This window comes from Hyla sarda, chromosome 7 (assembly GCF_029499605.1).
Source record: "Hyla sarda isolate aHylSar1 chromosome 7, aHylSar1.hap1, whole genome shotgun sequence".
NCBI lineage: Eukaryota > Metazoa > Chordata > Amphibia > Anura > Hylidae > Hyla > Hyla sarda.
Genome location: NC_079195.1, coordinates 181,110,857 through 181,137,308, shown reverse-complemented (window position 1 = coordinate 181,137,308; position 26,452 = coordinate 181,110,857). Strand labels below are relative to the sequence as shown.

The following is a 26,452-nucleotide window of genomic DNA, read 5'->3' as shown; positions in this document are numbered from 1 at the left end:
AGAGGTCAGAATAGGGCAATTTTAAGAATGTTTATTTTGTGGGAAAAAAAAAAAAGTTTTACTTTTTTTTTTTTTTTTTAAATAGTAGAATAAAACAAAAGCTATAAATAGTATAATAAAACAAAGGCTATATAAGTTAAGTGTCTTAATCGTATTGATACACAGAATAAAGATGTTGCACTGCATAAAAATGAAAGCCCCAAAAGGTTGCAAAATTCATTTTCACCCCACAAATAATATTTTTTTTTCAGATTAGCCATACATTTTATGGAAAAATTAAAGAAGACATTACAAAGTACAATTGTCTGTCTTTAAGTAAGGACTTAAAAGGGGTACTCCAACAGAAAAATGTTCAGAACGCTCGGAGCCGGAGGCAGAGATTGTGACATCTTGGCCACGCCCCCTCCATTCATGTCTATGGGAGAGGACATGTTGGCAGACACCCCCCCTCCCATAGACATGAATGGAGGGGGCATGGTGTGATGTCACAAGGGGGCATGGCTGTGATGTCACAAGGGGGCATGGCTGTGATGTCACAAGGGGGCATGGCTGTGATGTCTGACCACTGCCTCAGGGAACCCGGCTTTGTTTAAAATGCCAGGTGCTGCGGGAGATTGTGGGGGTCCCGCTGCTGGGGCATCTTATTCCCTATGCTTTTGATAGGGGATAAGGTGTCTAGCAGTGGAGTACCCCATTAAGGAAAAGCTACCTGGAAAGGTGGTGTGATTGAGCTGCTTTGCATACCCTTTTCTTCCCTAAATTCCCAGTGGAGTGCTAATGGCCTATAAATCTCTGCACACTGTTATGGTGTTCTCAAGAAATCTTACCCCTTTGTCAATTGGTCCTGCAAAAAACAAGCTTTTATATGTCTCTGTAGATGAAAATGTATAGAGCTATGGCTCTTAGAAGGCAAGGAGGCTGGCTCTGTCGTCTGTATTTGCGCATGCGTCAACTGAGCACTCACGTGAACAGCACTAGGATGTGGAGAACAGCGCTGATAAATAAGCAAATACAGCTGACGGGGCCCACTTCCAGACTCCTGTTCACCCACACTATAACCCAGTGTTTTGAGTTTAGTGTGGGTGAACAGGATGACCATTTTGCTTTAGGAAAATATTAGGATCAGGAATCGGGGACATACTAACCATAGTGTAACGTCTGGCTCTAATGGGCTGGAGCTGCTTGTAGTTCACCTGTGTCATCTGGGTGTGGTTCTCAGCTCTGCTACCTATCAGGATGGTGTATTCCTGATCACATTCCTATATAAACTAGGAGCAGTGATCAGTCCAGCGTCCGTGAAAAGTTATACCTTAACTGAAACCTCCTGCTTACTGGATACCTGCTTGTTTATTGATTTTTGGCTTTTCCCCTTGACTCTTCTCTTGCTCTGCGTTCCTGTAATCCGCTATTTCCTAGTACCGACCTCAGCTAGTTTGACTACAATTTCACTGTGTGTGTCTTAGTGTATCTCTGTTAGTTTGTGTACCTCCAGCTGTTCCCTGACTCAGTCTGTTTTATTATTTTGATAATGCTGCCCCAGCACTTAGCAGTGAGGGTTTGTCATTGTGGTTATAGATCTGTCACATAGGGCGGATAGGCAATAGGTAGGGACAGTGGCTGTGGGTGAGTTAGTGCTTCACTGTTCCCTGCCCATATGTGACACACAGGGCCTCTTGAATACACAACAGTGTTACATAGTTGTGACCAAATAATATAATTCCATTACTTATTTTTTTGCTACAATATTTTATAAACATTTGGTGAACTGATAAAAGTTAGGTCCAGAGTGTAATACACCGTGGTAGTTCATAACCAATACGTTGAATGTCCCCTAGTAGAAAATATATTTGAATTATTTCAAACATGATCTGAATATACTGCCTTCAGTAAAAGGAAACACGATCTTCTGTATAAATATTTTGATGTATAACAACACTGTTGTTTGCCCCTCCTTCAGATTTGTTTTCTCTGTGATTTTTCTGATGTATAAGGTGATGGGACTTGCTAATAAAGCGCTTCCCGCACTCTGAACAGGAATATGGTTTCTCTCCTGTGTGGATCCTATTATGAACTAAAAGGTTTGATTTGAGGGCGAAGGCTTTGCCGCATTCTAAACACGAAAATGGCTTTTCCCCAGTGTGAATTCTCTGATGCCGTACAAGATCTGAATTCTGCTTAAAAGACTTTGTACATTGCAAGCATGGATATGGTCTCTCTCCTGAGTGAGTTTTCTGATGCCTGATCAGATCTGACTTCGTGATAAAACACTTTCCACATTCGGCACAAGGAAACGGCTTTTCTCCCGTATGAATTCTCTGATGTTCAATGAGATGGGAATTGCTTAGAAAACTCTTCCCGCACTGCAAGCAACAAAATGGTCTGTCTTCATTGTGGTACCTTTTGTGGTTTAAGAGATTTCGTTTTAGAGAGAATGACTTTCCACAGACAAAACACATATAGGGCTTTTCTCCTGTGTGGCTTCCCTGATGTGAAAGGAGTTCTTGAAAACATCTAAAAGATTTCCCACATGTTGTGCACAAAAATGACTGCTCCTCAACTTGATGTTCCTGGCTGAAGTTAGAAGGATGTGTAGAACAAACATCTGTGGATGTTACTTTTGCACTAATGTCTCCATATGAGACCACAACTTCCTTAATTTGGGGAGATAAGTACTCTTGTGTAGGACTTGTTGGGTTAAAAGTGTCTGAGGCGGTGAGATTTCCTGTATTCCAAGTGACAGATTCCTTTTTTATGTAAGGACTATTGGTTGTCTGTTCAGGACTGATGGGAGAGTTTATGGTTTCTTGTTTGATCCAGAAATCAGGCAGGTTCGTAAAATGTGCTACATGTTGTTCAAGACTTTTAAGTGGATAAGTGGGAGTGTCGAAAAGATTTCCTCCTTGTAAAGAGTCCTTATTCATAGGTGTAGCTGGATCGTGTGTACTTTCTGAGGACGTATAGCAGTTAGTGATTGTTAGCATTTCTTCCAGAGGTTCTTCCTTAATACTGATAACTGGATTGTGCTGTGTAGGATTCGTACATATTCTCATTTCTGATGACGGACTGTTTCCTTTTCCAGGTCTTTTTAAGGAGTCAGTTAATCCTGCTGGGGACATAAAATGAAAAATTTTTAGACTAAAGGTCTAAAATAGACTATTGTTCTAAGGTGGTCATACAACTTTAATGGCTCTTGGCGGTTAGTTTGCCCAACAATCACGATCTACACCAATTTCCCCATACACTTATCTTTATGGTAATAAAAGAAATGGTGTTGCAGTTCAACAGATTCTTCTCTTCCCCAACATAATCTGTTGGAGGAGAGTAAGGAGGCCCCCATAAACATTAAACAGCTGTCCGATGCCACCAAAAACAGTGAATCCTGATAAATTTTCTCTAATGTGTGTAGGACATCCTTTGATTTGTTTGACTCGCACACAAATTCATCTTGTAGTAGTTCTTTGCTTCATAAAGGCCATATTGGCCCTAATGTTGGAGTTGTATTTTATTTTTCTGGGCACCAGGTATATGAAAAGGAATTTTATCAATTTTCACAATAAGAACAGCAGCTTGGATAATATCCTAGCGCTGACAGATTCCCTTTAACCCCTTAAGGAGCAAGCCCATTTTCACCTTAAGGACCAGAGCGTTTTTTGCACTGTCACTTTCAGCATTAATAACTCTGGGATGCTTTTACTTATGAATTTGATTCCAAGATTTTTTTTTTCATGTTATATTCTACTTTATGTTAGTGGTAAATTTTCATCGATACTTGCATCATTGCAAAATTCCAAAATTTCAGGAGAGCTTCTAACTTTGAAGCTCTCTGCTTATAAGGAAAATAGACATTCCAAATAAATGTTATATTGATTCACATATACAATATGTCTACTTTATGTTGGCATCATAAAGTTGACATGTTTTTACTTTTGGAAGACATCAGAGGGCTTCAAAGTTCAGCAGCAATTTTCTAATTTTTCATGAAATTTTTCAAATCGGAATTTTTCATGAACCAGTTCAGTTTGAAGTGGATTTGAGGGGCCTTCATATTAGAAATACCCCATAAATGACCCCATTATAAAAACTGCACCCCTCAAAGTATTCAAAATGTAATTCAGAAAGTTTGTTAACCCTTTAGGTTTTTCACAGGAATAGCAGCAAAGTGAAGAGGAAAATTCAAAATCCTCATTTTTTACACTCGCATGTTCTTGTAGACCCAGTTTTTGAATTTATACAAGGGGTAATAGGAGAAAAAGCCCCCAAAAATTTGTAACCCCATTTCTCTCGAGTAAGGAAATACCTCATATGTGTATGTGAAGTGTTCAGCAGGTGCAGTAGAGGGCTCAGAAGGGAAGGAGCGACAATGGGATTTTGGAGAGTGAATTTTACTGAAATGGTTTTTTTTGGGGGGGCATGTCGCATTTAGATAACCGCTATGGGGTCATAACAGCAAAAATAACAGCAAAAAAAAAACACATGGCATACTATTTTGGAAACTACACCCCTCAAGGCACGTAACAAGGGGTCCACTGAATCTTAACACCCCACAGGTGTTTGACGACTTTTCACTAAAGTGCATTTTTTTTCACAAATTTATAATTTTTAAAAAGGGTAATGGGAAAAAATGCCCCCCAAAATTTGTAACCCCATTTCTTCTGAATATGGAAATATCCCGTGTGTGGACGTAAATTGCTCCGCGGGCGAACTACAATGCTCAGAAGATGAGGGGTGCCATTGAGCAAGTCAGGGGCCATGTGCGTTTACAAACCCCCCGTGGTGCCAGAACAGTGGACCCCGCCACGTGTGACCCCATTTTGGAAACTACACGAGGGTGGCTGATTTTACAGATCTTTGGAACAGTGGGCTGTGCAAATGAAAAATTACATTTTTCATTTTCACGGAACACTGTTCCAAAAATCTGTCAGACACCTGTGGGACGTAAATGCTCACTGCACCCCTTATTAGATTACGTGAGGGGAGTAGTTTCTAAAATGGTGTCACATGTGGGGGGGCGGGGGGGGTCCATTGTTCTGGCACTATGGGGGCGTTGTAAATATACATGGCCTTCAATTCCGGACAAATTTTCTCTCCAAAAGCCCAATGGCACGCCTTCTCTTCTGAGCATTGTAGTTTGCCCGCAGAGCACTTTACAGCCACATATGGGGTTACAAATTTTGGGGGACTTTTTTCCTATTTTCACTTGTGAAAATGAAAAGTTTAGGGTAACACCAGCATTTTAGTTAAAGAAAATTTTTTTTCTCATTTTCCCATCCAACTTTAATGAAAATTCGTACAACACCTGTGGGGTGTAAAGGCTCACTATACCCCTTGTTACGTTCCGTGAGGGATGCAGTTTCCAAAATGGGGTCACATGTGGGTATTAATTTTTTTTTGTGTTTATGTCAGAACCGCTGTAAAATCAGCCACCCTTGTGCAAATCACCAATTTAGGCCTCAAATGTACAGTGCGCTCTCACTCCTGAGCCCTTTTGTGCACCCGCAGGGCATTTTACGCCCACATATGGGGCATTTCCGTACTCAGGAGAAATTGCGTAACAAATTTTGGGGGTCTGAAAATCAACCTCCTTAGCCCTCTTAGTCTTCTCTTTCTTTCCCTCTCCCCCCCCCCCCTCTGTCTTGTGTTCCCTCCTTTGGTTGTGTATGTTTGTCCTTGTGTTTCTGTGTTCCTGTCTGTCTGGTCGTGTGGGGTCTTGTTTTATGTACGAGTCCAGAAAGGGGTGCTCCTAGAGCACTCTCGTGATAACCTTACTGTTTGACGATGCTTTGACTTGACATTGTGCTGTTATCACATTTCTTATTCTGTGTATACTTGTTGTTGTACTTCAAATTTTTTGGAAACTCTAATAAAAATTTACAGTTTAAAAAAAAAAAAAAATTGGGGGGGGTCTTTTTTTCCCTTTCCCTTTAAAAATAAAAAGTATGGGGCAACACCAGCATGTTAGTGTAAAATGTTTTATTTTTTAACAGGCTTTTGTAGACCCCAAATTTTCCTTTTCATAAGGGGTAAAAGGAGACAAAGTCCCCCAAAATTTGTAGTGCGATTGCTCCCGGGTACGGAAATACCCCATATGTGGCCCTAAACTGTTTCCTTGAAATACGACAGGGCTCCGAAGTGAGAGAGCACCATGCGCATTTGAGGACTAAATTAGGGACTGCATAGGAGTGGACATAGGGGTATTCTACACCAGTGATTCCCAAACAGGGTGCCTCCAGCTGTTGCTAAACTCCCAGCATGCCTGGACAGTCAGTGGCTGTCCGGAAATGCTGGGAGTTGTTGTTTTGCAACAGCTGGAGGCTCCGTTTTGGAAACTGCCGTACGATACATTTTTAACCCCTTAAGGACCCGGGGTTTTCCCATTTTTGTTTTTTCCTCCTTACCTTTAAAAAAATCATAACTCTTAAAATTTTGCACCTAAAAATCCATATGATGGCTTATTTTTTGCGCCACCAATTCTACGTTGCAATGACGTCAGTGATTTTACCCAAAGATCTACGTCGAAACGGAAAAAAAAATCATTGAGACACAAAATTGAAAAAAACCCCGCCGTTTTGTAACTTTTGGGGGCTTCCGTTTCTACGTAGTACATTTTTCGGCAAAATGACACCTTATCTTTATTCTGTAGATTCATACGATTAAAATGATTCCCTACTTATATAGCTTTAATTTTGTCGTACTTCTGGAAAAAATCATAGCTACATGCAGGAAAATTAATATGTTTAAAATTGTCATCTTCTGACCCCTATAACTTTTTTATTTTTCCGCGTATGGGGCTGTATGAGGGCTCATTTTTTTGCGCCGTGATCTGAAGTTTTTAGCAGTACCATTTTTTATTCATTTTTTCATGATATAAAAAGTGACCAAAAATGCACTACTTTTTTTTGCGCATACGCAATTGACCGTGCGGTTTAATTAACTATATATTTTTATAATGCGGACATTTCCGCACGCGGCGATACCATATATGTTTATTTTTATTTACACTTTTTTTTTTTTTTTTATGGGAAAAGGGGGGTGATTCAAACTTTTAATAGGGGAGGGCTTAAATGATCTTTATTCACTTTTGTTTTTCACTTTTTTTTTGCAGTGTTATAATACCCATAGGGACCTATAACACTGCACACACTGATCTTTTACATTGATAAGTGGTTTCTCATAAGAAACCACTGATGGATGATTCTGCCGCTTGACTGCTCATGCCTGGATCTCAGGCACTGAGCAGTCATTCGGCGATCGGACAGCGAGAGGCAGGTAGGGATCCTCCAGCTGTCTTGTAAGCTGTTCGGGATGCCGCGATTTCGCCGCCGCTATCCCGAACAGCTCCCTGAGCTAACCAGCATGCTTTCACTTTCACTTTAGACGCGGCGTTCAACTTTGAACGCCGCGTCTAAAGGGTTAAAAGCGCGCGGCACCGCGATCAATGCTGTGCGCTATTAGAGGCCGGGCCCGACCCGCTACGATGTGGCCCCGCGTTATAGATCAGGAGCGCACTCATGAAGTCCGCGTACGTCATGGGTCCTTAAGAGGTTAATTTTTATTTGGGGGGGGGGGGGGGGGCAGTGTAAGGTAAGTGTATATGTAGTGTTTTCCCCTTTATTTTGTGTTAGTGTAGTGTAGTGTTTTCAGGGTACATTCAGACAGGCGGGGGTTTACAGTGAGTTTCCCGCTAGGAGTTTGCGCTGCGGCAGAAAATTTGCAGCAGCTTAAACTTGAAGCCGGGAACTCACTGTAAACCCGCCCATGTCAATGTACTCTGTACATTCACATGGGGGGACAAACCTCCAGCTGTTGCAAAACTACAACTCCCAGCATGAACTGACAGACCATGCATGCTGGGAGTTGTACTTTTGCAACAGCTGAAGGCACACTGGTTGGAAAACCTTCAATTAAGTTCTGTTACCTAACTCAGTATTTTCCAACCTGTGTGCCTCCAGCTGTTGCAAAATTACAACTCCCAGCATGTACTAATCACCGAAAGAGATGTTGTTATGCAACAGCTGGAGGTACGCAACTACAACTCTCAGCATGCCGAGACAGCAGTTTGCTGTTCGTGCATGCTGGGAGTTGTAGTTTTGCAAGATCTAGAGGGCCACAGTTTAGAGACCACTGCACAGTGATCGCCAAACCTGTTGCACTCCAGCTGTTGCAAAACTGCAAATCCCAGCATGCTTAAACAGCAGACAGCTGTCTGGGCATGCTGGGAGTTGTAGTTTTGCAACATCTGGAGGGCTACAGTTTAGAGACCACTGTATAGTGGTCTCCAAACTGTAGCCCTCCAGATGTTGCTAGGCAACAACTCACCGACTTCCTTAGGATCGCCGTACCAGGGAGCCGAATTGCCGTCCTCTGCCGCCGATCGCAGCCGGTAAGTGATCTCCGGCGCTGGTCACATCACGTTTCCCCTGCCCTGGCCGGACTACAGTCGGTGGCAGAGCGGGGAACCGAGCTTTAATCCCCCCGCCCCCGATCTTCTATTGGTTGGTCGCTTCTGACCGACCAATAGCAGGGATAGGAGGGCTGGCACCCCTGCAACCTCACTGCTATCCCTTCAGGGGGATCGGGGGGGGGGGGGTCTTGGACAGCCCCGATCCCCCTTATCTTCCGGGTCACTGGAGACCATTATGACCCAGAAATGCAGCAGATCACTGGTCTGAATTGTCTCAGGACCCCCCGGGGGTTTGCACTAGGTGCCTGCTGAATGACCTGCTGTGTGGCCGACCCCCGCAGTGTGAAAACAATGTTCGGAATATTTACTTTCGAATGCTGGCCAGTGAAGTACCCCTTTAAGGCAAATGTATTACAATCAATGGTTTCTACTAAAAAAAAAAATTGTCATTTGAAAAAACTTTTCCCATGTTGTCCAGACATGTCAGTCCGGAAACCCACAGCAATTTTAAGTTAAAAGCCAGTGAATACTGTAGTAAATTAGTTGGGTTTGAGTGACAGCAGGGAAGTGAGGCACATGCTGCCGCACACTACTGGACTAAAAGTAATTAACTTCAACAAGCTGGAAAAAGACAGAGGACTGAGGACGGTACAGGGATATCGATGGCATAGGGGAGTGGCAAAAGGTAAGTTAAAGTTTATTACATTTTTATTCTGGCAGCCCAGGCATAGAGGATTAAAAAAACAAAATTCGCTGGAGGTCTTCTTTAATATGAGAATAGGACAGGCCTTAATAAACATTTTTAAAAGTGGTAAAAATATCTGCAGTTGAGGACTTGCTGATTTTTCTGTGAAAACACTGTGAATCTACAGCAACATTAACATGCCCTGTAGATTTAAACGGAGGAAAAAGGAAAAAACGCTAAATTTCAGATCGGCACCTCAGATCAATTACAGATTCTGGGGTTTATTTACTAAGAGTGGAGTGTAGTTTTCTTTGTGGGTTTTTATTCCCAAAGGTATTTTCCCCAAGGCATTTACTGATGTTTCCCTACACTTTGTTTCTATTTATTTATTTTTTTACAACTGTTCTGATCTGTCGGGTTTTTCCTCAGCTCAAATCCACCACATTTTCTGTGGAAACCTTAGTAAATATGTTGGGATTTTTCAAAACTGTCAGGGACACGCCCCTTTTGTCTGGACCATGCCCCCTTCTCCCGTGGCCATAGCCCTTTTTTGGGTTTTCCTTGTAAAATTGAGGGTTTTGGTTTTTTTGGTCGTAAATTATGTCGCATGGAAAAGTGCGACACAATTTGGGCGCAAAACCAGAGAAAAAAAAGAGAGTCGGGATCACGTTAGTAAATAAACCTGTGTTTACTTATTTATTTATTTTTAACAGTACTTGCATGAGATTTGCCACATTGTTGCTACATAAATATGCTGTAAATTTTATGAACACATTCTTTACAGAAAATCTGCAGCATATACACAAATGTGTGAAAGCTCCCTGGAATAACATTTTACAGTATTCCACAACTGAAATTCAAAAGGAACCTGTCAGGTAACTGTCTTTGCCCTATCAGAGCAAGACATTATTAAGGGAGATAATTTGAGCTCTCTGATATATAGATTTATGATTTTATAGCAGGATTTCCCTGTAAAAAGAAAGACAGCGCTCCTGGGAGAGACAATTAGAGTCCTGCTGATCCGGCCCACACACCGGTGATTCACAACCTTCTCTGTATACTCACTGATACAAGGAAAGCTATCAGCCAGTGTGAGCAATAATCAAATAAAAATAAAATTCCCTCTAATAGAGTATTGAGGATTCACTAATAGACTTATCAGAATCAGGATGATGTAATGTCCTCTTACCCAGAGGCGTAAGGGGCTCATCTGTCTCCAACATGACCTCCTTGTACAGATCCTTGTGTCCTTCTAAATACTCCCACTCCTCCATGGAAAAATGGACAGTGACATCTTCACAACGTACAGGAACCTGATACATACAATGACACAGTCATTATCCAGACATCTCCCTTGTGTTACCATATAATATCCCAGCAGCGCTCACCTCTCCAGTCAGCAGCTCAATGATCTTGTTGGTGAGTTTTAGAATTATTTGCTTCTGCCCGTTATGAAACAATGGTGTCATGTTGGGGTCTCTGAATCCGGATGTACAGGGTTGGGCCCTAGGTTTAATGTCGGGGCCAAACTCCTTCAAATGTCCATAATCCTGAATAATAAGACAAACATCACAGTTATTATTGTTAATTATAGAGTAGGACTGAAACAACCAACATAAATACGGAAACCTAAGTGTGCATTGTGGCCAGACACCTTAATATATACAGTGACCCCCGAAATGTGTGAAAATGTGGAAAAATGTGCCGACCGGAGTCACCATTTCACTTCAGTCAGCTCATTGAAATGAATTAGATACAGGCCGGGTCCGGGAGCACAGGGTTTTCGCTCCCCTCCAACCGGATCCGGCAGCCGTAGAGTGAAATCGTAGTGTGAACCCACCCTTAGAGGGGTCTTCTTGATAACTTTTTATGCCATTTCACTTGGATGTAAATCTGCAACTGTAGCATTTGGTATTATTTTTTATTTATGATTACTGTGTGGGATAAATTATGTTATTTTATATAGTTTCCAACATATCTACAAGCAGCAACAGATTGGCACCCTCAGAATAGCATTGTGGAAGAGAAGAATACAATCATAACTGTGAGAGCAGATAATCCATTTGAATGCCACATTTACTACTGACTGTAGCATTTAAGGCAGTGGTCTCAAACTGTGGCCCTTCAGATGTTGCAAAACTTCAGCTCCCAGCATGCTGGGAGTTGAAGTTTTGCAATATCTGGAGGGCCACAGTTTGAGACCACTGATTTAAGGTGTTAAATTACTGATACTGGCGTGATCTCCAACACCAGTAACTAAAAGGTGAATGTCTGATTCTGATAGCACTGGGCATCTCCAGTGTACTGAGCAGGCTCATGTATGAGTACATGAATTGCAGATATTGCCAAGGGGCTAGAGGCTGTCCCCTTTCATTCCTGTCACCGGCCATAGCATATCTCTCCTCATCTCTGCATGAAGGTGGGGTTAATATTAAATTCATGATTCTAATAATAATCAGACCTAGCATAAATCAAATTGAATTAACATGATTAATGGCCCAGCCATACTATATGGTAATATGTACTATACTACAGTCAGGTCTTTAAATATTGGGACATTGACACAATTCTAAAATTTTTGGCTCTATACACCACCACAATGGATTTGAAATGAAAGGAACAAGATGTGCTTTAACTGCAGATTGTCAGCTTTAATTTGAGGGTATTTACATCCAAATCAGGTGAACGGTGTAGGAATTACAACAGTTTGCATATGTGCCTCCCATAGTGCTGGGCGGTATACCGGTTCATACCGAATACCGAAATTTTTGGGCTGCGCTATAATTTTTCCCATACCGCAATACCAGTTGGGCCCCTCCCCCTTAGGAATGAATTATCAGCCCAGCGCAGCGCTGTCCCCACATCGGGGAACTAATCATATGTGACCCGCCAGCGCTGTTCTGCTCCCCTCCCCCCCACCAAATCATGTGACCCGCCAGCACTGTTCTGCTCCCCCCCCACCACCAAATCATGTTACCCGCCAGCGCTGTTCTGCTCCCCCCCCCCCAATTAATTATCAGCCCAGCGGGGTACAACGGCTGTCCGGGCATGCTGGGAGTTGTAGTTTTGCAACATCTGGAGGTCCGCAGGTTGGAGACCACTGGCGTACAGTATAGAGTTCCAGCGCCGGCAGCCCCCAACAAAGAGGAGGAGGTCAGTGCTTGCGGGTGACATATGTGAGTAGTACCCCGCTGAGCTGATAATTAATTGGGGGGGGGAGCAGAACAGCGCTGGCAGGTAACATGATTTGGGGGGGGTTGGTGGTGAAAGAAATACTGTTATATACCGTGGAACCGCCATAAGTTACAAAAATACCGTGATACACATATTTGGTCATACCCCCCAGCTCTAGCCTCCCACTTGTTAAGGGACCAAAAGTAATGGGACAGAATAATAATCATAAATCAAACTTTCACTTTTTAATACTTGGTTGCAAATTCTTTGCAGTCCATTACAGCCTGAAGTATGGGACGCATAGACATCAGCAGACATTGCTGGGTTTCATCCCTGGTGATGCTCTGCCGCCTCTACTGCAACTGTCTTCAGTTCCTGCTTGTTCTTGGGGCATTTTCCCTTTAGGTTTGTTTTCAGCAAGTGAAATGCTGCTCAATCGGATTCAGGTCATGTGATTGACTTGGCCATTGCATAACATTCCACTTCTTTCCCTTAATAAACTCTTTGGTTGCTTTTGCAGTATGATTTGGGTCACTGTCCATCTGCACTGTGAAGCGCCGTCCAATGAGTTCTGAAGCATTTTGCTGAATATGAGCAGATAATATTGCCCGAAACACTTCAGAATTCATCCTGCTGCTTTTGTCAGCAGTCACATCTTCAATAAATACAAGAGAAGCAGTTCCTTTGGCAGCCATACATGCCCACTACGCCATGACACTACCACCACCATGTTTCACTGATGAGGTGTATGCTTAGGATCATGTTCCTTTCCTTCTCCATACTCTTTTCTTCCCATCACTCTGGTACAAGTTGATCTTGGTCTCATCTGTCCCTAGGATGTTGTTCCAGAACTGTGAAGACTTTTTTTTTTTTAAGATGTCATTTGGCAAACTCTAATCTGGCCTTCCTGTTTTTGAGGCTCACCAATGGTTTCCATCTTGTGGTGAACCCTCTGTATTCACTCTGGTCAAGTCTTCTCCTGATTGTTGACTTTGACACACATACGCCTACCTCCTGGAGAGTGTTCTTGATCTGGCTAACTGTTGTAAAGGGGGTTTTCTTCACCCGGGAAAGAATTCTTCGCTCATCCACCACAGTTGTTTTCCTTGGTCTTCCGGGTCTTTTGGTGTTGCTGAGCTAACCGGTGTGTTCCTTCTTTGTAAGAATGTTCCAAACAGTTGTTTTGGCCACACCTAATGTTTTGATTATCTCTCTGATGGGTTTGTTTTGTTTTTTCAGCCCAATGATGGCTTGCTTCACTGATAGTGACAGCTCTTTGGATCTCATCTTGAGAGTTGATAGCAACAGATTCCAAATGCAAATAGCACACTTGAAATTAACTCTGGACCTTTTATCTGCTCACTGTAATTGGGATAATGAGGGAATAACAAATACCTGGACATGGAAGAGCTGAGAAGCCAATACCATTACTTTTGGTCCCTTAACAAGTGGGAGGCACATTTGCAAACTGTTGTAATTCCTACACCGTTCAACTGGTTTGGATGCAAATACCCTCAAATTAAAGCTGACAGTGGGCAGTTAAAGCACATCTTGTTCGTTTCATTTCAAATTGTGTTAGTATAGAGAGCCAAAAATGTTAGAATTGGCAATGTCCCAATATTTATGGACCTGACTGTATGTGAATCCCTTACCTCTCCCGTCAGCAAGTAGATGATCTCCAAGGTGAGATTTACGATTTTTGTAGCCACCTGGCTCCTGTCCATCTTCAAATGTCACTGTTGATATACTTTACACTTTTCACTTGATGAGATTCACGTTCAGATGATCCTAGAGTAGAATCTACAGATATGAGAAAGACAAAATAAATGCTCTAAAATACGTAAAAATGACCACAGCAGTCCGGGACTGAGTTCATAGCTATTTTTTTTATTTTTATTTATTTATCATTTTTATTAAAGATTTTCAAGATTAAATGTAACAAAACAACAGACAGGGACTAGTCGCCCCTGCAAATAGACAGAGCCTTCAATGATAACATGACATGGATGGCTATAGAACATACAAAAGAAAAAAAGGCATGTCTTAGATTTCAGGTAGAGAACCACAACAAAAACACCCAAACCCACCCTCCTCCCACTGCATAGCTATTTTTTTTATTAAAGAGGTAATCCAGCACTTACAAACTTATCCCCTATTCCCAGCTTCCATAGACAATACATGGGGCATGTGCCAAAACAATGCTCCAGACAGCGGGGAGAGCCGGGAGCACATTAATTATGGATTATCAAGATATTTCCAAGCTGGGGAAGAGAATACATCATTGCTTGCCTGTATTAAAGTGCAAGTCCAAAGTTTTAAGGGCGATCTTTAATCTCCAGAAGGGGGAGATGCAGGCCACGCTGATAAGCGGGACTCGTGCATGGAAATTCGCTGAGCGGGGTATGGTTGCCTCAGCCTAAAACTTCAGACTTGTGCATTAAAGGAAACCAGTCATCTCTTTCATGAATTGCCACTTATTTATTATGTCAGGAACATTAAAATGGAGGATATTCAAGTCCCATACCAGGCCTTCTCCAGACTTTTCTACTGTGTCTTCATAAACCATAACAATACGATACCTGGGCCTTTCTGAGTCCATGAAAAATTAACCCCTTAAGGACCTGGCCATTTTTTGCACATCTGACCACTGTCACTTTAAGCATTAAATAACTCTGGGATGCTTTTACTTTTCATTCTGATTCCGAGATTGTTTTTTCGTGACATATTCTACTTTATGTTAGTGGTTAATTTTTGTCAATACTTGCATAATTTCTTGGTGAAAAATTCCAAAACTGAGTAGAGGTCTCAGAAGGTAAGGAGCAACAATGGGATTTTGGAGAGTGAATTTTGCTGAAATGGTTTTTGGGGGGCATGTCGTATTTAGGAAGCCCCTATGGTGCCAGAACAGCAGAAAACCCCACATGGCATACTATTATGGAAACTACAGGATATATATGGAAAGAAAACAGAGATGGCGCCTTGATGGTGCCTTTACCTTTGCTAACTACACCCTTTAAGGAACGTAACAAGGGGTATAGTGAGCCTTAATACCTAACACGTGTTTGACGACTTTTTGTTAAAGTTGGATGTGTAAATGAAAAAAAAAAAAATTTCACTAAAATGCTGTTTTTTCACAAAATTTTACATTTTTACAAGGGGTAATAGGAGAAAATGACCCCCAAAATTTGTAACCCCATTACTTCTAAGTATGGAAATACCTCATGTGTGGACATCAAGTGCTCTGCTGACGCACTACAATGCTCAGAAGAGAAGGAGTGCCATTGAGCTTTTGGAGACAGAATTTGTTCAGGGGCCATGTGCGATTACAAAGCCCCCCTTGGTGCCAGAACAGTGGACCCCCCACATGTGACCCCATTTTGGAAACTACACCCCTCACAGAATTTAATAAGGGGTGCAGTGAGTATTTGCCCCACTGGCATTTGACAGATCTTTGGAACAGTGGGTTGTGCAAATGAAAAATTACATTTTCACGGACCACTGTTCCGAAAATCTGTCAGACACCTGTGGGGCATAAACGCTCACTGCACCCCCTGCTACATTCCGTGAGGGGTGTAGTTTCCAAAATGGGGTCACACGTGGGAGGGGTCCATTGTTCTGGCACTATGGTGGCTTTGTAAACACATGTGGCCTTCAATTACGGACAAAATTTATCTTCAAAAGCCCAATGGTGCTCCCTCTCTTCTGAGCATTGTAGTGCACCCGCAGAGCACTATACATCCACATATGGGGTATGTACTCAGAAGAAATTGGGTTACAAATTTTGGGGGGCAGTTTTCCTATTTTCCCTTGTGAAAATGAAAAATTTAGGGTAACACTAGCATTTTAGTAAAAAAAAAAAAAAAAATTTTTCATTTTCCTATCCAACTTTAATGAAAATTCTTCAAACACTTGTGGGATGTTAAGGATGACTATACCCCTTGTTATGTTCCGTGAGGGGTGTAGTTTCCAAAATGGGGTCACATGTGGGTATTTATTTTTTTGCGTTTATGTCAGAACCGCTGTAAAATCAGCCACCCCTGTGCAAATCACCAATTTAGGCCTCAAATGTACATAGTGCGCTCTCACTCCTGAGCCTTGTTGTGCCCCCGCAAAGCATTTTACGCCCACATATGGGGTATTTCCATACATTTATGAAAATAAAAAGTATGGGGCAACACCAGCATGTAAGTGTACATTTTTTTACACTAACAGGCTGGTGTAGCCCCCAACTTTTCCTTTTCATAAATGGTAAAAGGAGAAAAAGACCCCCAAAATTTTTAGTGCAATTTCTTCCAAGTAAGGAAATACCCCATATGTGGCCCTAAACTGTTTCCTTGAAATACGAAAGGGCTCCGAAATGAGAGAGCGCCATGCGCATTTGAGGAATACATAAGGGATTGCATAGGGGTGGACATAGGGGTATTCTACGCCAGTGATTACCAAACAGGGTGCCTCCAGCTGTTGCTAAACTCCCAGCATGCCTGGACAGTCAGTAGCTGTCCAGAAATGCTGGGAGTTGTTGTTTTGCAACAGCTGGAGGCTCCGTTTTGGAAACACTGCCGTACGATATGTTTTTCATTTTTATTGGGGGGGGGGGGGGGGGGGGGGGGGGGGGAGACAGTGTAAGGTGTATATGTAGTGTTTTACCCTTTATTATGTGTTAGTGTTGTGTAGTGTAGTGTTTTCAGGGTATATTTGCACTGGCGGGCGTTTATGGTGAGTTTCCCACTAGGAGTTTGCGCTGCGGCGAAAAATTTGCTTGGTTCTGTTACCTAACTCAGTATTTTCCAACCAGTGTGCCTCCAGCTGTTGCAAAACTACAACTCCCAGCATTTACTGATCACCGAAGGGCATGCTGGGAGATGTAGTTATGCAACAGCGGGAGGTACGCAACTACAACTCCCAGCATGCCAAGACAGCTGTTTGCTGTTTGGGCATGCTGGGATTTGCAGTTTTGCAACATCTGGAGGGCTACAGTTTAGAGACCACTGCTTAGTGATCTCTAAACTGTGGCCCTCCAGATGTTGCAAAACTACAAATCCCAGCATGCCCAGAGAGCAAACTGCTGTGTGGGCATGCTAGGAGTTGTAGTTTTGCAAGATCTAGAGGGCCACAGTTTAGAGACCACTGCACAGTGATTTCCAAACTGTAGCCCTCCAGCTGTTGCAAAACTACAAATCCCAGCATGCCCAAACAGCTGTCTGGGCATGCTGGGAGTTGTAGTTTTTCAAGATCTGGAGGGCTACAATTTAGAGACCACTGTATAGTGGTCTCAGACTGTAGCCCTCCAGATGATGCTAGGCAACTCACCGGCTTCCGTAGGATCCAGGGAGCCGCATCACCCTCCTCTTCTGCCGCCGATCACCGCCGCCGGGTAAGTGGACTTCGGCGCCGGTCCTTGTCGGTTTCCCCATCTGCCCGGCCTACTGTGGGTGGGCAGAAAAGGGAAACCGAAAGTTAATCCCCCCCCTCCACCGGATCTGCTATTGGTCACTTCTTGACGACCAATAGCAGGGATAGGAGGGGTGGCACCCCTGCCACCTCACTCCTATCCCTTCAGGGGTATCATGGGTGTCTTGGACAACCGCGATCCCCCTTATATATTCCGGGTCACCATAGACCAGTAATCGGTGCAAATCGCCGGTGTGAATTCACAGACCATTTGCGGTGATCACCGATATGTGGTGGGTCTCAGGACTCCCCTGGGCATTTGCACGGGATTTCAACAGGCATCCCGGTACGGTCCCCACCCGGCACACGGTGCAGACCGGAATTCCCACGGGCGTATGGATACGCCCCGGGTCTTTAACGATCAAAAACCCAGTGCCTATCCATACGCCCTGGGTCCTTAAGGGGTTAAAGCATACATCTTACCAACAAAAAAAATTGATGTTTCCCACAATGCAATTAGCAACCTGTTTTTTTTACCTGTTTTCAGTCTAGTTCTGGTCAGATATAAGCTCCCTTAGCCAGCTTAGGTCCCCTGCCTGCATGCCGTATCAACTTTTATTTCCTGGCTCTGTGTCTCTCAGCGCCTGCTGCAGGGACCCAGATGACGTGCTGTGGGTAGAAAGATGACACAGTCGGGAACTGAATATCAAATAAGCCTGTATGGGGACATCTAGTGGTCAGAATTATAACAGCCAAATATAAAGTAAAATCCATAATATTTTTAGAAGACATGTATTAGTGATAGTCTTAGGCCCCTTTCACACTGCCGGTATGCTCTGGCAAATTCGGCCATCAAACTCCCTTTTTTTATTTTTTTTTTTATTTATTTTTTTTGCAGTTTGCTGGCCGTAATTTTGCCAGAACATACGGGCAAACAACAGGTCCCAATGGACCCCATTGTATTCAATAGCTGCGCTTATTTTCAGAGAGAAAAGCCGGAGAAAAAGCCGGTGCAAGCACTATTTTTTCTCTGGCTTTTCTCTATCCTAAAATAATGGGCTTCAAACTGCCGTAGACAACCGGCCGTGTGAACACAGCGTAAGAGTTACTATATTTGCAATATATCAATACTTATTGATGACAGTACCTCTTTAAAGGGGTAATCCGGGATAAGATGCCTGATCGCGGGAGTGATCTTGCACGCGGCACCCAGTTTGTAATCAGTCCCCGGAGCGTGTTCGCTCCGGGTCTGATTACTGTCGATCACGGGGCCGGTGGCGTGTGACGTCACGCCACTGCCCCCATGTGACATCATGCTCCGCACCTCAATGCAAGCCTATGGGAGGGGGCGTGACAGCTATCACGCCCCCTCCCGGGGACTGATTATAAACGGGGTGCGGCGTGCAAGATCACGGGGGGTCCCAGCGGCGGGACTCCCGCGATCAGGCATCTTATCCCCTATCCTTTGGATAGGGGATAAGATGTCTAAGCACCGGAGTACCCCTTTAAGTAATTTAGCTATTTTATCTTTTTTTTTCCCTGAAGTCACAATAACATTATCACAAGAACAAATGTAGCAAATCAACAGCTAGAGCAGTGTTTCCCAACCAGGGTGCATCCAGCTGATGCAAAACTACAACTCCCAGCATGCCCAGGCAGCCGTTGGCTGTCTGGGCATGCTGGGAGTTGTAGTTTTGCAACAGCTGGAAGCACCCTGGTTGGGAAACACTGAGCTAGAGAAAGGTCTATGCAGGTATAAACAAAGATGAATTGGGGGGGGGGGGGTATTTCCTACTATTTAGGAAACACTGCAATTCATACAGGCTTTGCGGATGTCCCTCATTTACAATACAGCTTTATGCTTTATGACTTCCTCAGGGTGAGGCTACATGATGACTAAAAGAATGACATTCAAAGTAGTTTAAATGTAGTTCAAATAATATGACTTTTAGATCTTGCTCACATCAGGTTTAGGGTGCAGTCACTTAAAGGGGCACTCCGGTGGGAAACATTTTTTTTTTAAATCAACTGGTGCCAGAAATTTAAACAGATTTGTAAATGACTTCTATTCAAAAATCTTAATCCTTCCAGTACATTTTAGCAGCTGTATGCTACAGAGGAAATTCTTTCCTTTTTGTCTTGTCCACAGTGCTCTCTGCTGACACCTGTTGCCCATATCAGGAACTGTCCAGAGCAGGAGAAAATCCCCATAGCAAACCTATTCTGCTCTGGACAGTTCCTGACACAGACAGAGGTGTCAGCAGAGAGCACTGTGGATAAGGCAAAAAAAAAAAAATCAAAAAGGAAAGAATTTCCTCTGTAGCATAGAGCTGCTAAAAAGTACTGGAAGGGTAAAGATTTTTTTTAATAGAAGTCATTTACAAATCTGTTTAACTTTCTGGCACCAGCTGATAAAAAAAATAGTTTTCCACCGGAGTACCCCTTTAAGCCTTATTTACATCACATTTGCTTGCAAAACACCACACTTGGGGTTGCTTAGAAGAAGGAGATGAAAGGGGTCCCTGCATTTCTGCCTTGAGAAACCCTACTGGGATTAAGATTTTTAAATAAAAGTAATTTACAAATCTGTTTAAGGCTGGGTTCACACTACGTTTTGTCCCATACGGGAGCGCATACGGCAGGGGGGAGCTAAAAGCTCGCGCTCCCGTATGTCACCGTATGCGCTCCCGTATGTCATTCATTTCAATGAGCCGACCGGAGTGAAACGTTCGGTCCGGTCGGCTCATTTTTGCGCCGTATGCGCTTTTACAACCGGACCTAAAACCGTGGTTGACCACAGTTTTAGGTCCGGTTGTAAAAGCGCATACGGCGCAAAAATGAGCCGACCGGACCGAACGTATGGGACAAAACGTAGTGTGAACCCAGCCTAACTTTCTGGCACCAATTGATTTAAAAAAAATAAAAAAATAAAAAAAAGATAATTCCAGTGGAGTTCCCCCTTAATTAATAACCAAAGCATGCATCCCTCCCCCACCCATCTTTGCTTTGACTGATTGATGTACAGGCCTCGGCTTCCAACACGGATCCCTATATGTCAATCATGCATGGGTGGGAGAAAGCATGCTGAAGCTTTGCACCACCTCTGTGGCACTTAAACTTCTAACGTAAACCACTTGTATAACTCTGCAAATGACCATCAGCAAAGAAGGAAAAGGTATTATTTGTGCAGCAATAGCTTTTGGAACAGCTCTCCCACTTGCCTCTACTGCATCTCGGACAAGACCGGACCCAAGTTTCATGTAACATAGAAAACAAGCGAAAATGTCCAGCGCAGTTTCGATGCAATACGTGTATTTTATTCAGCAATTAGCAAACATAATGAACAGGTGACGTGTTTCGGTCACAATATGTGGCCTTAGTCATACTAACCAACTAACTAAGGCCACATATTGTGGCCGAAACGCGTCTCCTGTTCATCATGTTTGCTAATTGCTGAATAAAAGACACGTATTGCATCGAGACTGCGCTGGACATTTTTGCTTGTTTTCTAAAGGGATGATTTGTCTTATCACCTTATCAAGTATCTACCTAACCCAGGGAAAAACCATTAAAGGGGTATTCCAGGCCAAAACTTTTTATTATATATCAACTGGCTCCGGAAAGTTAAACAGATTTGTAAATTATTTCTATAAAAAAAATCTTAATCCTTCCAATAGTTATTAGCTTCTGAAGTTGAGTTGCTGTTTTCTGTCTAACTGCTTTCTGATGACTCACGTCCCGTGAGCTGTCCAGCTCCTATGGGGATATTCTCCCATCATGCACAGCTCCCGGGACGTGACATCATCATTGAGCAGTTAGACAGAAAACTTCAGAAGCTAATAACTATTGGAAGGATTAAGATTTTTTTAATAGAAGTAATTTACAAATCTGTTTAACTTTCCGGAGCCAGTTGATATATAAAAAAAAGTTTTTGCCTGGAATACCCCTTTAATGGCTTATCCATCTACCCCTTTAAGGAGGTCACCTGCCAATGATAGAAAATGTGTAGATTGTTTTCTGTCAATTTTAAGGGGCCCATGCACACTACAAAAATTCGGAATAATTCGGAATTTTTCAGAAAAGAATTCCACTTGCAGCAGAAAACTATTTATCTCAGTTGGATTCTGCTGTGTATACTACTTAAAGGGGTACTCCGGCGCTAAGACATCTTATCCCCTATCCAAAGGATAGGGGATAAGATGCCTGATCGCGGGGGGCCTGCCGCTGGGGACCCCTGTGATCTTGCACGCAGCACCCCGTTATAATCAGTCCCCGGAGTATGTTCGCTCTGGGTCTGATTACTGGCAATCACGGGGGAGGGAGCATTGTGACGTCACGGCCCCGTGTTATGTCACGCTCCGTCCCCTCAATGCAAGTCTATGGGAGGAGGCGTGACAGCTGTCACGCCCCCTCCCATAGGCTTGCATTGAGGGGGGCGGATCGTGACGGCACACAGGGGCGGGGCCGTGACGTCACAATGCTCCCTCCCCCGTGATCGCCAGTAATCAGACCCAGAGCGAACATACTCCGGGGACTGATTATAACGGGGTGCTGCGTGCAAGATCACAGGGGTCCCCAGCGGTAGGCCCCCCGCGATCAGGCATCTTATCCCCTATCCTTTGGATAGGGGAGAAGATGTCTTAAAACCAGAGTACCCCTTTAAGTTCGAAACGGAACTTCTGAGGTGGACCTGGATTCCGCCAAAATAATGAACGTGTTAGTTTATTATTATTTTAAAGGGGTACTCCACTGGAAAACATTTTTCCTTTAAATCAACTGGTGCCAGAAAGTTAAACAGATTTGTAAATTATAAACCTCAAGGCCAATATCAGATAAACCGATACATGATGGATATGAATGAACCGTGCTTCAAAAATATGATGAAAAACATTCATCATACATTTGAAGCACGGTTCATTCATATCCATCATGTATCGGTTTATCTGATACTGGCCTTGAGGTTTATGGTTAAATTTTTCTTCTTTATAAAATGTATCTCACACCTAAGGTGTAGGTGTCCAATCATATTACGCCTCAACCAATTAATTGTGAGCTGCACTTATTTTTTTAATTATATTTGTAAATTACTTCTATTAAAAAATCTTAATCCTTCCAGTACTTATAAACTGCTGTTATGATCCACAGGAAGTTATTTTCTTTTTGAATTTCCTTTCTGTCTAACCACAGTGCTCTCTGCTGACACCTTTGTCCATTTTAGGAACTGTCCAGAGCAGAATAAGTTTTCTATGGGGATTTGCTCCTACTCTGGACAGTTCTTAAAATGGACAGAGGTGTCAGCAGAGAGCACAGTGGTCAGGCAGAAAGGAAATTCAAAAAGAAAACTTCCTGTGGATCATACAGCAGCTGATAAGTACTGGAAGGATTATGATTTTTAAACCCCTTGGGGACGTAGGGTTTTTCTGTTTTTGCACTTTTGTTTTTCCTCCTCACTTTTTAAAAATCATAACTTTCAATTTTGCACCTAAAAATCAATATGATGGCTTATTTTTGCGCCACCAATTCTACTTTGTAATGACATCAGTCATTTTACCCAAAAATCTACGGCGAAACGGAAAAAAAAAAAAATCATTGTGCGACAAAATTGAAGAAAAAATCTTTATCTTTATTTTGTAGGTCCATACGATTAACATGATCCCCTACTTATATAGGTTTGATTTTGTCGTACTTCTGGAAAAAATCATAACTACATGCAGGAAAATTTATACGTTTAAAATTGTCATCTTCTGACCCATATAACTTCTTTATTTTTCCGTTTACGGGGTGGTATGAGGGCTAATTTTTTGCGCCGTGATCTGAATTTTTTTGTATTGATCAGACTTTTCAATCACTTTTTATAATTTTTTTCATTATATAAAAAGTTATCAAAAATACACTATTTTGGACTTTGGAATTTTTTTGCGCGTACGCCATTGACCGTGCGGTTTAATTAACTATATATTTTTATCATTCGGACATTTACGCACACGGCGATACCACATACATTTTTATTTACACTGTTTTTTTTTTTTTTTTTTAAATGGGAAAAGGGGGGTGATTCAAACTTTTATTAGGGAAGGGGTTAAATGATCTTTATTGACTTTTTTCCCCACTTTTTTTTTGCAGTGTTATAGCTCCCATAGGGACCTATAACACTGCACACACTGATCTTTTACATTGATCAATGGTTTCTCATAGGAAACCATTGATCAATGATTCTGCCGCTTGACTGCTCATGCCTGGATCTCAGGCACTGAGCAGTCATTCGGCGATCGGACAGTGAGGAGGAAGGTAGGGACCCTCCAGCTGTCTTGTAAGCTGTTCGGGATGCGATCTTGAAACATCCCCCTGAGCTAAACGGCAATAGTTTACTTTCACTTTAGGGTTAATAGCGAGCAAGACCGCGATCAGTGCCGCGCACTATTAGCCACAGGTCTAGGGCCGGGCCTGACCCGCTATGACGTGGGGCCATGACGTGGTCTCGCGTTATAGACAGGGAGCGGGCTGAGGGCGTACAGGTACGCCCTCCGTCCTCAACAGGTTAATTGAAGTAATTTACAAAGCTGTTTAAGTTTCTGGCACCAGTTGATTTAAAAAAATATATATATTTCCAAGTGGAGTACCCCTTTATATATATAAAAAAAAATAGCACCTTCATTCCATATCTCATTGCAGGAGATTGATTCTATAGTAAGTTAAAGCGGTACTCTGCCCCTAGACATCTTATCCCTTAGGATGTCTGATCTCGGCTGCGGCACCCCGCCGTCATCACTGCACAGAACGAACTCGCTCTGCGCCTGATGACGGGCGATACAGGGACCGGAGCATCGTGACGTCACAGCTCTGCCCCTTTGTGATGTCACGGCCCGCCCCCTTAATGTAAGTATATGGGAGGGGGCTTGGCTAGGGGCAGAGTACCCATTTAATGTTGTCCATCTCCTGCCGCAAGCCAGGTAAAGAAGAGCTCAGTAACTATATTCCCATGGCTTGTTCTAGTGATCAGTGGGGATCTGAACATCCAGACCTTGACTTATCAACTAACCAATGTCTGTGACATGTCAAAAGTTTTAATACATAAATGACAAGGTTACTCGTCACTTTAAAAAAAAACAAAAAAAACTTTAAAGTGTCCTAGCGACGCATCCAAAGTTTTGATGGGTCTGGGTCTCAAGACTAAGACGCACACTGATTAGAAGAACGAGTCAGGAGAAGTTACTCTCCGGCTCCCATTGTTTCTTGTCTTGCTGTCCCATAGACTGACAATGGGCAGTGAGACAAAGACTGCTGATTGGCAGAAACTTATGTGCCTTACCATTCTCCATCTCCTGATCGGTATGCATCTCAGCTTTGAGACCCCGACAGATCAAAACTTTTGACGTGTCTCTAGTGACACTTTAATTTATTCCATGCAGAATTACACAGAAAAATAGTTACTTTACACCTGCTCTTAAGGATTCACAAAAATAAACTGATTTTCATATGGAAACCTGCCGATATGGAAATCGGCCTGAATTCTGCATCCAAATCAGTGTTTATATTATGTGTGAACATGCTCTTGAGCTGATACACAACTGCTTCCCAACCAGGGTGCCTCCAGCTGTTGCAAAACTACAACTCCCAACATGCACGGACAGCCAACGGCTGTCCGGGCATGCTGGGAGTTGTAGTTTTGCAACGGGCACGCTGGGTGGGAAACACTGTGCTACACTATTGTGATACAGGGATTATAGCTGTTTCCCAATCAGGGTGCCTCCAGCTGCTGCAAAACTACAACTCCCAGGCTGTCCGGGCGTGCTGGGAGTTGTAGTTTTGCAGCAGCTGGAGGCATGCTGGGTGGTAAACACTGTGCTACACTATTGTGATACAGGGATGATAGCTGTTTCCCAACCAAGGTGCCTCCAGCTGCTGCAAAACTACAACTCCCAGGCTGTTCGGGCATGCTGGGAGTTGTAGTTTTGCAGCAGCTGGAGGCACGCTGGGTGGAAAACACTGTGCTACACTATTGTGATACAGGGATGATAGCTGTTTTCCATACCTAGGTATTGTCAATGATTCTTTGAAACACTGTGCTACACTATTGTGATACAGGGATGATAGCTGTTTTCCATACCTAGGTATTGTCAATGATTCTTTGAAACACTGTGCTACACTATTGTGATACAGGGATAATAGCTGTTTCCCAACCAAGGTGCCTCCAGCTGCTGCAAAACTACAACTCCCAGCCGTTGGCAGTCTGTGCATGCTGGGAGTTGTAGTTTTGCAGCAGCTGGAGGCATGCTGGGTGGAAAACACTGTGCTACACTATTGTGATACAGGGATGATAGCTGTTTCCCAACCAAGGTGCCTCCAGCTGCTGCAAAACTACAACTCCCAGCACGCCCGGACAGCCGTTGTCTGTCTGGGCATGCTGGGAGTTGTAGTTTTGCAGCAGCTGGAGGCACGCTGGGTGGAAAACACTGTGCTACACTATTGTGAATGTGATACAGGGATGGTAGCTGTTTTCCATACCTAGGTATTGTCAATCATTGTTCACACTGTATTCATATTGTGTGTATCTGACCATCCCAAATCACCCACAATTCCTTGTAGCTGTGACTATCCTCTTGACCACAGACGGCCCCGCTCACAGGCTACAATATACGAGCAGCTGATCCCTCACACAATTTACCTATCGCGACTCAAATAATACCGACAACAGTGTCCGTTACCCTCAGCACGGCCCGAAAACCGGAAGTCTGTGTGCGAAACCCTTCCTGGCTGCGCGTTCCACCTGGCTGTACTCTACTTCCGGCCTTTGCTGACCA

The 26,452-nt window shown here is 43.2% G+C and overlaps 1 protein-coding gene across 4 annotated transcripts; it reads right to left on the bottom strand.

The window, feature by feature from the left end:
• Positions 1–26,452, bottom strand: LOC130282811 (oocyte zinc finger protein XlCOF8.4-like). Of its 4 annotated transcripts, none has more exons than XM_056531606.1 (6): positions 26,317–26,452; positions 18,189–18,320; positions 13,913–14,060; positions 10,475–10,636; positions 10,276–10,399; positions 1–3,103 (listed from the first exon to the last, which is right to left on the bottom strand). In XM_056531606.1, the coding sequence occupies exons 3-6, from the start codon at positions 13,982–13,984 to the stop codon at positions 1,884–1,886; spliced, it is 1,578 nt and encodes a 525-aa protein (XP_056387581.1). In that variant the 5' UTR covers positions 13,985–14,060; positions 18,189–18,320; positions 26,317–26,452; the 3' UTR covers positions 1–1,883. The 4 variants fall into 4 exon arrangements, with proteins under 4 accessions (XP_056387581.1, XP_056387578.1, XP_056387580.1 ...); XM_056531603.1 differs by having other exon boundaries at positions 1–3,106; positions 26,317–26,451; XM_056531605.1 differs by having other exon boundaries at positions 1–3,106; positions 26,226–26,320.

Excerpts from the sequence above, each read along its gene's own strand:
- LOC130282811 (XM_056531603.1), bottom strand. The coding sequence starts at position 13,984 with ATGGACAGGAGCCAGGTGGCTACAAAAATCGTAAATCTCACCTTGGAG. Across the intron at positions 10,637-13,912 it reads TCTACTTGCTGACGGGAGAG|GATTATGGACATTTGAAGGA; the intron begins GTAAGGGATTCA and ends CTTATTATTCAG. Across the intron at positions 10,400-10,474 it reads TTGAGCTGCTGACTGGAGAG|GTTCCTGTACGTTGTGAAGA; the intron begins GTGAGCGCTGCT and ends TGTATGTATCAG.